Below are 13,889 nucleotides of genomic sequence, written 5' to 3' on the forward strand. Positions count from 1 at the left end.
GACTACGTTGATGCCCGCAGAACAGAGGTGACAGAATGTGGACACACATCTCTCTCTGAACCATGTCTTGGCCATCTCCAAGTGACCGAAGGGCCAAGTGAAGAGAAAAGACAAGGTCATACCCCTGAGACCAACAAAAACATCCTCACGCCGATGGGACGCGACAATGGCTTAGGATGCTCAGCAGTCCAGACAGCCAAGGATGATGAGTCGATTCCACCGAAGGAAGAGAGTAACCTCCCAAAGGTGACCGACAAAGGGATCATCCTAAAAACAACAAACAATCAGACAATACTCCCGCGAGCAAGGGCACAATTAAGACGTACAGTTGTTCCTCTCCACAGAGTATCAAGCAACAGAGCAACCAATTGCCACGGCTGGCATAGCCGCAAAAGATTGCGCCCCACAGGCGAAGCCACAGTGTCAAAAGGACTGTTCGTTCAAACACGTAAGAGGGGACAGTTGCAGAGACATTTCCCAAAAGGATTTACAAGGACAAAAGAGACTGTTCTTCGTCATGTCCAGGGAGAAAACAACCTCCCGATGGCAGTCAACAAAGAAACACAAAAGCGTTTCACCAAACTACGAGGAGATGTTCTCGTGCAAGAGAAATGTACCGATGAACTACGGTGCACAGCGTTCCAGACAACAAGGAACGATGACAAACAAACACCATCGAGGGAAGATAGAGGATTCCCGAGGTTAACTGTCAAGGAGCTCTCTAAAGACGGACTAAGCAGTCGGGTGACTTCGCTACCATTCCGTTCACCAAGGAGGCGCTTCCCAAACAATGGAGAACATGCCATCTCTAGGTTCACCTCGCACCTCTGCGGCCCACAAAGGGAACCAGAGACCAAAAACAACTTTGTGGTCTTCATCCAGAAGATATTCTTTACCGGCCACGCAAAGCCAGCACCTCTAATGGAGGAAGGCGAAGAATGTCGGTACCTCCAATCACCTCGGGCCTACCACCCTCAGGAACCCGATCAAATCCGGGTAATGTTCAACCCCAGCGCTCAGCTTCAGGGAGTCTCCCTGAACGACGCCCCCTTTATTGGATTACATTCGACAACCAGTTTTCCAGGGACAGTAATCCACTCCCACAAGGAGCCAAAAGCCCTCTCCTTCTGCCAAACGCCAGGTGATAGAGCAACAGGCTGCCACAGCTGGTATATCTACAAGGGGATACACTCTGTGGGTGAAACTACAGAGACAAAAGGACTGCTCTCTTACAAGACTAAAAGGAAACAGTGCCAGAGACTTTTATACAAAGACATTGTGGTGCAACCAGCAAACCTGGAGCTGTGCATCCACCCTGCATCCTTTGCCAAAGAACCTTGGCCAAGGGACCTTGATACCAGTGATACCGGCCGGTGTCACATCGCTATGTGGACATGGACTCTTGCATTGTTTGAGAATGTGATGTTATCTTTGTTATGCATTGCACATATGTTCCACATATTCCAGTTATATAGTGGTATCTCCAGATACCAGACGGGGAGTGTCATGGAACAAGAATCACATTCCTGCCCGACCCCCCTTCTGCTTGTCAGCTCCTTAAGTTCAGCTGCAGGCATTGGTTCCACATACACACACTGTGCCTGTGTAACATGCAACAATGTTGCATTTCTTGCCTCTGAGCACGTAATCAGTGAACTGCTACTGCAGCTTCTCCAGTCCTCCCAGTTAATGGACTTTCCCATGTTCTCCCCTGTCTTTTGCTGACCGTTAGTGCAGTCCCACTCAACCTTTAGTGTGACCCCTGCCCCTCACTTCCTTTTCCACCCTAGATTACAGTGAGTACAGACCTGTCTGCATCCACCCCTGGTAAGGCCTTTCTCTCTTACCATAGTCTAACCCCATAGAAGCATACCACATAGAGAAGCACTCTCTGCCTACACTACACCTACAAGTTCCTGTGTTTTCTACTCCTGCAATAAAATTAAGAAAGACATTAAGGACTTGTCATGCTTTGGAAGAGGGAGGACATGAGTTGAGCTTACTGGAATCATTCATACATCATTCGTGACCCTGGTTCCAGGAAAGTGATGTCCTCTCTATTGTAGCTGGCAGCAGATTCTTGACGGAAAATCTCAAAGCAGAGCCTCAATAGCATTAATACTGCAGAGTACTAACTGCTTGAAAGCTCAGAGTGGAGAGTCCTTCACTAAAAGTGTCTATTCTTTTTATTGTGTCCAAAAAATAATATGTATTTTTCTTTAAGTCCTCGAATGATCTCATTATGGTAATATAATACAGATGCCTGATGTGTTTATACAGTATATATCCTATCTGCGTCCTATCCGACTATCGGGCCCCTGAGAATGGTTCTATGCATGCCCGAAACCGGTCAAGGTCTGTGTTCCTTTTTTATTTGTGGACATAATAAAAAGAATAGACACTTTGATTTAAGGATACTCCACTCCGAGCTTTCAAGCAGTTAGTACTCCGCAGTATTAATACTATTGAGGTTCTGCTTTGAGATTTCTATAGTAGATGCTGCCAGTTTCCATAGAGAGGACATCATCATGGATCTAACGCAGCCTCGGGCCTTAGATCTATGACGGAGGTCCATGCTGAATGAAGTGTGTACCGTGCCAAAGAGTGCTTGCCTGGGTTACGCTTCTGAGAGACAGAAGGTGCGAGACAGTGCACCGAAAATGTTCTACACTACATCGGCTCCTCTTATTCGATATTTACCAAATTTGAACCACTTCACCTACATTTTTGACCATGCAAGTACCTTCGAAATATTACCGAATTTTCACATTTTTGACCAGCAAAGAGCTTTCCACACAATCGCCCTACTCTAAACTTCAGACACGTGTAGCATTTTTGAAATGCATGTTTCCAGATCCATAAAACGGTGCTAAACTTTAACACACCTTTACGTCTAGTCCAGGGTTGGCTAACTCCAGTCCATAAGGGCCACCGACTGGTCAGCTGTTCAGGATATCCCTGCTTGAGCACAGGTAGCTCAATCAGTGGCTCAGTTTTCGACTGAGCCACTGATTGAGCCATCTGTGCTGAAGCAGGGCTATCCTGAAAAGCCGACCGGTCGGTGGCCCTTGAGGACTGGAGTTGGCCACCCCTGGGCCATGAAACCTTATTAATGAACAGTGCTAAGCATGGTGGCCCTCCATAGCATCATTAATAATGAAGGGCTCTGCATGGCGGAAAGTATTGAGAACCTCTGGTGTAAGTAATTCCAAACCTTTTTCATCAGCATGTAGATGTGCGTCTGAGCCGCGTCCAGCACATAGCGATGTGGGTGTTTCAGCCCCTTCACGGTGATCTCCATGGTCTTGCCATCTATGTTAATCCAGCGTCTTGCCCCCGGAGCAAGAAAAAGCCTAAAACCCAAGAGAATAATAAGCAGATCCCAACTGACCCAGGTTGCGATACCTCTTGATGAACCCACAAAAATGGCGTCCGGGGTCACGGCAACGTCATTTCCCGGGGTGATGTTGCGGCATTCTATTGCCTGCAGGAGCGAGCAGACTCAATGGCCAACTTCTGCTGGAGAGGGGCACATCTTTTTGCCAGACCATGGGAACTAGGGGGAATCCCAAGGCGTTGGGGAACTGGGGAGTATCCCAAGGCATTGGGAAACTGGGGGGCATCCCAAGGCGTTGGGGAACTGGGGGGCATCCCAAGGCGTTGGGGAACTGGGGGGCATCCCAAGGCGTTAGGGAACTGGGGGGCATCCCAAGGCGTTGGGGAACTGGGGGGCATCCCAAGGCATTGGGGAACCTGGAAGCAGTTCAGCTGGACCACAGCCACATTAAGTTAAGCTTTTTCAATTGGATTTCTGCTTTAAAAGGTTCCAGGGAATCCAAGAATTTGAACCTACCACTCACACATCCCTTTTCTGGCCAGCTCAGTGGTCAAGCCGGAAGCAGCACCTTGCAGTGCTTAGAGTTAACCTTTTGGTTGCCAGGCAGGCTTCTCACTGTGTTGCTTACCTAACTGGCACCAATGGAGTTAATTGCGTTTGTGTTGAGAGAAAGTACGCTACTGAACAAAATGTGGTCACAATGTATACGGGGGGGGGGGGGGGGGAGATGTCACATGGGTTGGGAGATGCCTCCTACAAGAGCTGCAGAGGTTGCACATGGGGTGGGAGATGCCTCCTACAAGAGCTGCAGAGATTTCATATGGGATGGGAGATGCTTCCTACAAGAGCCACAGAGATTGCACATGGGGTGGGAGATGTCTCCTACAAGAGCCTCAGAGATTGCACATGGGGTGGGAGATGCCTCCTACAAGATCCGCAGAGATTGCACATGGGGTGGGAGATGCCTCCTACAAGATCCGCAGAGATTGCACATGGGGTGGGAGATGCCTCCTACAAGAGACGCAGAGATTGCACATGGGGTGGGAGATGTCTCCTACAAGAGCCTCAGAGATTGCACATGGGGTGGGAGATGCCTCCTACAAGATCCGCAGAGATTGCACATGGGGTGGGAGATGCCTCCTACAAGATCTGCAGAGATTGCACATGGGGTGGGAGATGCCTCCTACAAGAGACGCAGAGATTGCACATGGGGTGGGAGATGCTTCCTACAAGAGCCGCAGAGATTGCACATGGGGTGGGAGATGCCTCCTACAAGAGCCTCAGAGATTGCACATGGGGTGGGAGATGCTTCCTACAAGAGCCACAGAGATTGCACATGGGATGGGAGATGCTTCCTACAAGAGCTGAAGAGATTGCACATGGGGTGGGAGATGCCTGCTACAAGAGCTGCAGAGATTGCACATGGAGTGGGAGATGCCTCCTACAAGAGCCTCAGGGATTGCACATGGGGGTGGGAGATGCTTCCTACAAGAGCCACAGAGATTGCACATGGGGTGGGAGATGCCTCCTACAAGAGCCTCAGAGATTGCACATGGGGTGGGAGATGCTTCCTACAAGAGCCACAGAGATTGCACATGGGGTGGGAGATGCCTCCTATAAGAGTCGCAGAGGTTGCACATGGGGTAGGAGATGCTTCCTCAAGATACGCAGAGATTGCACATGGGGTGGGAGATGCTTCCTACAAGAGTCGCAGAGATTACACATGGGGTGGGAGATGCCACCTCCTACAAGAGCCGCATAGATAGCACATGGGATGGGAGATGCTTCCTACAAGAGCCGCAGAGATTGCACATGGGGTGGGAGATGCCTCCTACAAGAGCCGCAGAGATTGCACATGGGGTGGGAGATGCCTCCTACAAGAGCCGCAGAGATTGCACATGGGGTGGGAGATGCCTCCTACAAGAGCCGCAGAGATTGCACATGGGGTGGGAGATGCCTCCTACAAGAGCTGCAGAGATTTCACATGGGGTAGGAGATGCTTCCTACAAGAGCCTCACAGATTGCACATGGGGTGGGAGATGCCTCCTACAAGAGCCGCAGAGATTGCACATGGGGTGGGAGATGCCTCCTACAAGAGCCGCAGAGATTGCACATGGGCTGGGAGATGCCTCCTACAAGAGCCGCAGAGATTGCACATGGGGTGGGAGATGCCTCCTACAAGAGCTGCAGAGATTTCACATGGGGTAGGAGATGCTTCCTACAGGAGCCTCAGAGATTGCACATGGGGTGGGAGATGCTTCCTACAAGAGCTGCAGAGATTGCACATGGGGTGGGAGATGCCTCCTACAAGAGACGCAGAGATTGCACATGGGGTGGGAGATGCTTCCTACAAGAGCCTCAGAGATTGCACATGGGGTGGGAGATGCCTCCTACAAGAGCTGCAGAGATTGCGCAGGAATAAGAAACCCAGGGGTTTAACTAAATGACCCTTACTCGTGAGAATTCTGACATTGAAGTATTTAACTATATATTTTGTCACATTGTATGTGTTTTTCTAAGAAACCCAGGACCTGAATGGACTGAGAAATTAATCACCCTCTTTGCGCTCACTTGTAAATCTCCTCTGCCTTCTCCTTGACCTTGGACTGGTCTCCATACTTCAGGTCCTCACACGCTTCCCAGAAGCTCATGTTCTCACCTAGTTAGGAGCACAGAGAGTGACGAGGCCGACATAACACGGCCTCATTACGGTGATGACTGTGTGTTCCTCAACAATGAGCTTATTGTACAACATGAAAACCAGGAGCCATACAGTACACAAGCAGGCTATAGCATAGTGTTATACAGAGGTCATCACTCCAGGGACAGCACCACTACTTTTTCACGTTCAAATTTAAATGTATACCTTAAATAATGAAAGTATCAAACATATTAATCACGTGGCATATATATATATATATACTGTAATATACACACATACACACACATACACACGTCTCTCTTTGTCTCTTGTCCACACTAAAATGCTAAAAGTAAATACACTGTGCCTTATTTAGTGGGGACACTGTGTGTGTGTGTGTGTGTGTGTGTGTGGGTGTGGGTGTGTGTGTGTGTGTGTGTGTGTGTGTGTGTACAGTGGAGGGTGTTTGGCACTTTTTTACCCACCATAACTTAAACAATGTGTGGCTGACACCTATCCCAGTTTCACATGGCAAAGTCAGTATAACCAACCTCGCACTGAGACCAAGAAGGCCAAACTGCTGTCTGTGAGTCAGGTTACGGGCTCCGCACTTCTTTAACCCCGAATGTGTTGAAAAGCTGTGTAATACGGCAGTCGTATGCTTATAGGGGCCCCATGTTATACTGGATAAGAAGCAAAAGGTGACACTTGGTGCTCATTTGCATGTACTTTCCCAGAATCCCTGGTTGCAGTGGAAGCACTCTATTCTAAGAGATAATGGGGAAGGGTAGGGCTGCAGACCTGTCTGAGATGTGAATGTGCTCACAGGGGGTATTTTTATTTGATATACACACACACAAACACACACCACAATCTCAGGAGAAAAAGCCAAAACCTACAGGCCCCTTAGCTCTCACTGATTTTAATGAATAATATTAATGAATAACAAGTCTCACGGATTTGAACCCGGGGGGTGGTGGGGAGGGGGAATTGACCTCTCGGAACCTACCACTGAATTCCTTCTTGAGAAAGAGCTGAAAGCTTTGTCTACCCTTCGGGTCCCGAATCAGCTCGTTGAAATTAAACGCCCATCGCTCGACGCGCAGCTTCGTTGGAATGTCCACACTAAAAAGGGGCGGAAATTTCACAAGATGTAAACGTTGCCCAAAACCAATAAAAACATTTTTTAACTGTGTAAAAAAATTATTTCATTAAACAAAAACAAAAAAAACAAATACCGTTTTTGCCCGATTATCAGGCGATGTTTTTTTTTTTCAATAAAGTGATGTTGAAAAGTACATACTCGCCTTATAAACGGCCCCACCCACTTTGCTAGCCAATCAGCAGTCGGATGTATGTGGTAGGAGGGTAAAACTGAGGAAGCTCCGCCTTGGGGGCCTGAAGCAGCCATGTTGGTTGTGGCAGGAAGCTCAAACCGAGAGACAGACACAGGGAGATAGAGACAGAGAGAGACACACAGAGACAGATAGGTAGACACAAAGACAGAGAGAGACAGAGATTTAGACACAGAGAGACAGACAGACAGACACACACACACAGAGACAGAGGTAGACACAGAGAGAGAGAGAGAGACACACACACACAGAGATAGAGGGATAGACACAGAGAGAGACACACAGACACAGAGCGACACAGAGGCAGAGCGAGACATACTCATACAGAGACAGAGAGACACACAGACAGAGAGACAGAGAGGTAGACACAGAGGCAGAGACAGACACAGAGACAGAGAGACACACACACACACACACACAGACAGAGAGGTAGACAAAGAGGCAGACACAGAGACTGTATGCGTGTGTAAACTTTTTCCTTTCCAGCTTAGGGCTGACACATTTAAGTTTTTATAATACGGGACGCTGAAATGCTGAAATCCAGTATAAAATTGCAACCTCATAATAAGTGATGAATTGTTTGCAAACGCTTCGGGCAGAACGGTATCTCCCGTGTAATCGCTATACTCTTTAATTTTTATCGTCTCTGCACTTAGCAAGGCGGCAAAAGACGCGCACTGACCTAAAACGTAGCGGGGGGAGAATAAAGAAACGCCTATAGGGACGGGTGTCAGTCAGGGTATTATGAGATCAGCAGGCCGTGTCCTAACTTTATTACTGTAACAATTTAGTAAGGCGACATCTATCGGAAAAGGTCACTATTACACTCGCGTAGAAATGTTACGTTTTTAGGACTGATTTCATTACAGTGATTTTAAGTTCAGACATTTCACGTCAAGGCGCTAAAATATGGGACAATGATGCGTCCCGACCAGACCTTTCTGGGACAACGGGACAAGTCAATGAAATAAGGGACAATCCCGTATATAAGGGACGTCTGGCAACCCTATGAATCCAGCTACTACTGAAGTTAGGGGGTCACCTTACATTCAGAGTCACCCTATAAATCAGGCAAATACGGTAATACTGGGACAGAGCAGCACATGTCCCTACGTGTCAAGGACACGGACTGAGAAGGACGCATGGAGCCATAATGGGGGAGGAATTGCTGCTTTAGAGGTTATAACTGGTCATTTTTCCAAAGAGGCTACTCACAGTTTAGCGTTGAGCTCCCAAAACGTGGCGTCATCAGTAATCCAGGGGTTGCTGGGAAGGCAGCCTTGCATGATGGGATCGTGAGAGTAATATTGCTCAGAGTACTTCAGGACCCTGCATATGAGTAACACAGTAAGTCAGTCGGACGAAACCCGAGGTTCAGTTTGTTCCTCCCACCGCAGGACGCGTCGGGTATCACAGTGTGTTATGTGAGTTGTAACCTATTGGTCTACACCAGGGGTGGGTCAACTCTAGTCCTCAAGGGCCACCAACAGGTTGGGTTTTAAGAATATCCCTGCTTCAGCACAGGTCGCTTAATCAGTGGCTCAGGCAATAATCCAGAGATATTTACAATTTTGTGTGCCAGTAAAATAATTGTTGGCTGCCAAGGTCTTCTAATAGGTGCTTTGATGAAATTGGCCCATGGGAAGCCAATGGGGGTGAGGGTTGGATGGCGGCCATATTGTTTTCCCCAATGGGTCCAGTCCAACAGGCACATAAAAAAGGTTAATATCTCAGGAACTGTGAAGCCTCTGGAGATAAAAATAGTGCCGTTCAGTTTCAGGAGACCCCCAGCTTCAAATTAGAGGGGGCGAGAGAGAGAGAGAGAGAGAGAAGCATTGCTGCTCTAAAATTCACCCCAAAAAAACATGTCAGACACACTTAAAGTCCTCTTACTTTACAGATAATATAAATAGGTCACAGTTGGGTGTTTTAGGGACATTTGCAAATGTTGGCAGATTTTCATGAATTAAACAACATCTGTTACCCAGAGAGAATTCCACCACCTTACTTACACCTGGCCGCTTCTGGGTTTTTTATTTCTTTTTTTGCAACAAGAATAAAATGGGTCAAAGATAGAAATGAATATATAGGTCGTTACTAGGTACCAATGCACACACACAAAAAAAGCATTACAAGCCCTACATATAAGGAAACTGGTTCGTGTTATTGCAGTGTATAAGGCCGCGCTTATAGTGCACGCGATGGGTGACGTCACCCGTCGCCGCTAGCGAAAGTTATAATTCGCTTTGCGGAAACGTCGCGGGCGACCAGGTCATTGATTGGTTCAGAGGCTGTCACATGTGGCGACAGCCTCTGAAAAATCAAATTTGACCGGCTTCCAAATTTCGGGTCGCTCCCGTCGCATCGCGCTTACTATAAGCGCACGCGGCGGCGGCGGCAATACATTTATTTTCGGGCGGCGTCACAGTCGCCGGCACTATAAGCGCAGCCTAAGCCGCAAACTCCTTTGCTACCAGAAAAAGACGATTGGTCAACATCCAATTACCCAACCGTGGTGAGGGTTGGGGGAATAACCCAACACTTCAGTGGAATAATGGCGACTCGAATGAGCGAGAGTTAAGTCTATGACGCTTTGCATGTTGGGGGATGATTGAGCCTGGATTTACAAGCATTGACTAGAAAGGAGAGAGCTTGGCCGAGCTCTGCAATCGGGGTACAATATCCAAGGAGGCTTGGATAGCTTCGCATTCAGACACTGTGAAGGAGACGGACATCACTCACCCTGCCAAGGACACGGAAGACTTCACGGTGGATCTCATGAGAGCCTGCTGGTAGTAGATTATCTAGAACGGAGAGCAGGGGCTGCTCAGATCAACATTGTATTCTGCGGCCACGTAGCTCTCAGCCTATTCATTCACACTTCTGCTTTTAGAAGGGGGATAACGTTAACGCCCGTGGTGGGTCAGGGGGCGGTCCCCGCAAAGTGTGTAGGGATTAGAAATGTGTCTAATAGGGTGATCGAGAAAAACAAGACAAGCACACCAAGAATATATAGTCAGTTAAGTCATGATACAGTCAATTTATATTTTAAAAAAAGCATTCAGCGTTTCGATGCCTGATAGAAAAAAAATCTCAGTCTGATGGAGGTTCTAAGTCATTAAAGCAGAAGTCCAAGTTGTTATTATTATAAATTATTATTTTCCCCCTTTAATATGTGCATCAATACAATCCACACAATGATTAGTAATTAGCTAAGTTGCCGATCGCTCCGTTCTCCTGCAATAGATCGGTGAAGATTCGGCTCGGGGGTTCACTAAATGCAGCAGCAGAAGAGGACCAAAGATGCAAAGTTCTGTGGGGAAGATCATGTGACCAGGCAGTCACTAGATACAATTGGTGCACTGCTAGAGAGAGGGCAGGGCTCAAAAAGGGGTGTGCCAGAGCCTGTTTTAGGGGAGAGAGAGAGAGAGGGCAGGGCTCAAAAAGGGGTGTGAAAGAGTATGTTTCAAAAGAGGAAGGGGATGTGACTTTGTAAATAGTTGCAACAGAAACAAAAATGCTTGTTACATTTTATATATATAATATACATACACACACACATTATATAATTATATTACTTATCATTGTGTAGATTGTATTGATGCACATATTAAAGGGAAGCATGTATTTCTTTAAAACCCCAGCTTGGAGTGCAGCTTTAAGGTGACTGTATCACGACCTGCCCGAATGCATCTTGTTTTCTGGGTGTGCTGCACTTGTTTTCCTCTACACATGATCGCTCCATCTTACAGTATACCAGGATACTTTTGGGGGTTTTTAAACGCCCTTCTCATTATTAGTTGATGTGTTACTTGTTTGGACCTTTTATCCATAGCAGGAGTGGCACAACTCCAGTCCTCAAGGTCAGGTTTCAAGGACATCCCTGCTTCAGCATAGAAGATTCTCTGTACTCACCTCTCGCCTGTAGAAATCAACAGTCTTTTTCTGCAATAGAAGATAGTGACACGTTATATATAGCCCACTACACGCAGAAGACGATTTGGTGTGCAGAGTGGGGGATTTGGGTGGGGGGCTCATAAAATATAGATAGGGTTATTATTGATGATGCCATTGAAATTCACTCAACTTAAAATGTTGTTAAAAAGCATTAAAGCAGCACTGTATGTTGCATTGTGTGGGTGGGGGGGGGGGGGTTGCTATAGGATTTAAGCAGGGGGGGTCTCCGGAGTTGAACCCCGTTAATTTCAGCTCCGGGGACCCCCTGCTTCCCGAGATGCTTACCTCCCGTAGGTGCTGCCGGGATCTCTGTGGAGTTTAAAGGTCCAAGTCACGCGGGCCAATAGGAAGCTGCGTCGGATGATGTCACGGCTTCCTATTGGCCCGCGTGACGCGGGACATTTAAACGCCACCATTATGTTAGTCACACAGTATTTTCTGCCTGCATAGATACCAGCACCCCCTATGAGAGGTAAGTATCTTTGGAAGCAAGAGGGAGCCCGGAGCTGAAATTAGTGGGGTTCAGCTGAACCCCTGCTTCAGTCCTAGAGCAAAAAAAAAAAAAAAACAAGCAATGCAAAAAATGTCCCTACTGGAAAAAACGGTGGAGGATTTATTAAAACCCGGGTTAAAAACAGTGGAATTATTCTTTTGATAAGCATATTTTTTGCACTGGTGAATGTTTAATGAATTAGCCCAAGGGTGGGCAACGTCAGTCCTCAAGGGCCAACAGCCGGCCAGGTATTAGGGATATCCCTGCTTCAGCACAGGTGGCTCAATCAGTGGCTGAGTCGAAGACTCAGCCATTGATTGAGCCACCTGTGCTGAAGCAGGGATATCCTTAAAACCTGACCTGTTGGTGACCCTTGAGGACTGAAATGTTGGCCACCCCTGAATTAACCCATACAAGGGTAAGTATTGCACCCAAGGGGATAATTCTGTATAGGACGAAACGCCGGTAAAAGCCCCGTTGTAGTCAATGGGGATATGCGTCAGGAAACGACTGCTTTGGTCGGATATAAAATAAAGACCCCCAAGTGGGTCATTTATTGAAATTTCCTAGATGCTCCACTAATAATAATGATAATCCACAAGAAAAACCCTGGTTTATCAAAGAAAGATCGCACTGTCTGTATTTTGGTTAATAAATTTGGCGCAGTTTTGGCGCCCATGATGGATACATGACGGTCTAATGTCTCAGTAGAGTATGTGTCCCATTGTGCTTGGCGTCACTTGTGTCAGCGACTCACATCGGGGCCATGGGATGAGTTGATGTACACGACACACTTATAAGGGGACGTGTCTGCTTCATCCTTTCTTTGCATCAACTTCGGCAGCAAATACAAATCCCCCATGTCAGCCCATTCACACGTCTCAGACAGGTCTGCTAGCCTGCCCTTCCACATTATCTCTTAGCATGAGTGCTTCCACTGCCGCCAGGGATTCTGGGTAATTACAGGCAAATGAGCACACCGCAGGTACCTCCAAGAATCTTACAAAACTCTCTCTCCTTTTTTAAGAAATAGAGTTTAAACTGACTTTACTGTTACCTAGTAAGAAGAAGCAGGCAGAGGCACCATGGGTCCTATTATTAGGCGGTGCTAAGTTTAGACCGGGCCATACTGGTGTCTTACAGCTCAGGATATATATATGGCTTAATGCATGGGTGCTTAACTCCAGTCCTCAGGCCTACCCCCACGGGTCAAGTTTTCAGGATATGCCAGCTTCAGCACAGATGGCTCAATTGAAGACTGCACCACCTGTGTTGAAACAGAGACATCCTGAAAACCTGACCTGTTGGTGGCCCTTGCGGACTGGGAGTTTCCCACCCCTGCTTGTAGTCCATTGCTGAAGCACATGTGATAGACTGTTTCTTGTAGGTTCAGAGCCGGAACACTCTCGCTGTAATATTGTATCTCATTTTAAGTGCTTCAGTCATGGATACCGCTCTCTGCTCTCAAGGAATGTGAGTGGCAATTCCCAGTAAGCGAATTCAACATGCTTGGGACAGGCATAAGGATATCCTAAATACAAAAGAAAGGGAAAGCTTTAATAGGGTGGGAGGTTACACAGCGGATAGGAGAACAGGCAATGCGAGTCTGAGGCCGAGCTCACACACTCCGCTTGCTTACGAGAGTGCGCGCTCTTGCTGGTGTAGCACACGCGATTTTTGCGCATAGTGTAGGAGGCTGTGGGGGGGGGCGTGGCCATGACATCACGGAGCTGGTTCGTCGTGATTGGCCGAACCGCTCACGTTACGCGGCTGCCGCTTGAAAATACACATTTCTTGTCGTCGTGCGCGCGGACAAGGAGCGGCCTCAAGGGGTCCTGCACTTTGTGCTTGGCACGTGCATGCGTACACAAGCACAAACGCACACAGTATGAACTCTGCCTTACTGCATGTGCCGTCAATTTCTATATAACAAATATTTGCTGCACACTGCAGTGTTTGTGTTGTGTTGTGTGAGACTGTAACCAGGGTCGCCACCACTCCGGGTTTGACCCGGAGACTACGAGTTTTGGCCACGTATCTCCAGGCTACGGGTGGTGGTGTGCGGCGGCGTCTCCCCCTGCAACTTCTGTCAATATGGCTGCGCGG

At 47.7% G+C, this 13,889-nt stretch overlaps 1 protein-coding gene across 4 annotated transcripts in view; it reads right to left on the reverse strand.

Annotated features, from left to right (window-relative positions):
• The window catches only part of RGS9 (regulator of G protein signaling 9), a 67,524-nt gene that overhangs the window by 29,208 nt on the left and 24,427 nt on the right, over positions 1-13,889 (reverse strand). For all 4 annotated transcript variants that reach the window (XM_075580106.1, XM_075580105.1, XM_075580104.1 and 1 more), the window contains exons 9-14: positions 11,249-11,278; positions 10,076-10,137; positions 8,549-8,662; positions 6,988-7,103; positions 5,909-5,996; positions 3,215-3,353 (exon numbers count right to left, since the gene is read on the reverse strand). In XM_075580106.1, coding sequence (XP_075436221.1) covers positions 3,215-3,353; positions 5,909-5,996; positions 6,988-7,103; positions 8,549-8,662; positions 10,076-10,137; positions 11,249-11,278 — 549 coding nt within the window. The remainder of the gene's footprint in view (positions 1-3,214; positions 3,354-5,908; positions 5,997-6,987; positions 7,104-8,548; positions 8,663-10,075; positions 10,138-11,248; positions 11,279-13,889) is intronic.

The sequence above is a fragment of the Ascaphus truei genome, chromosome 22 (genome assembly GCF_040206685.1).
Source record: "Ascaphus truei isolate aAscTru1 chromosome 22, aAscTru1.hap1, whole genome shotgun sequence".
Lineage (NCBI taxonomy): Eukaryota > Metazoa > Chordata > Amphibia > Anura > Ascaphidae > Ascaphus > Ascaphus truei.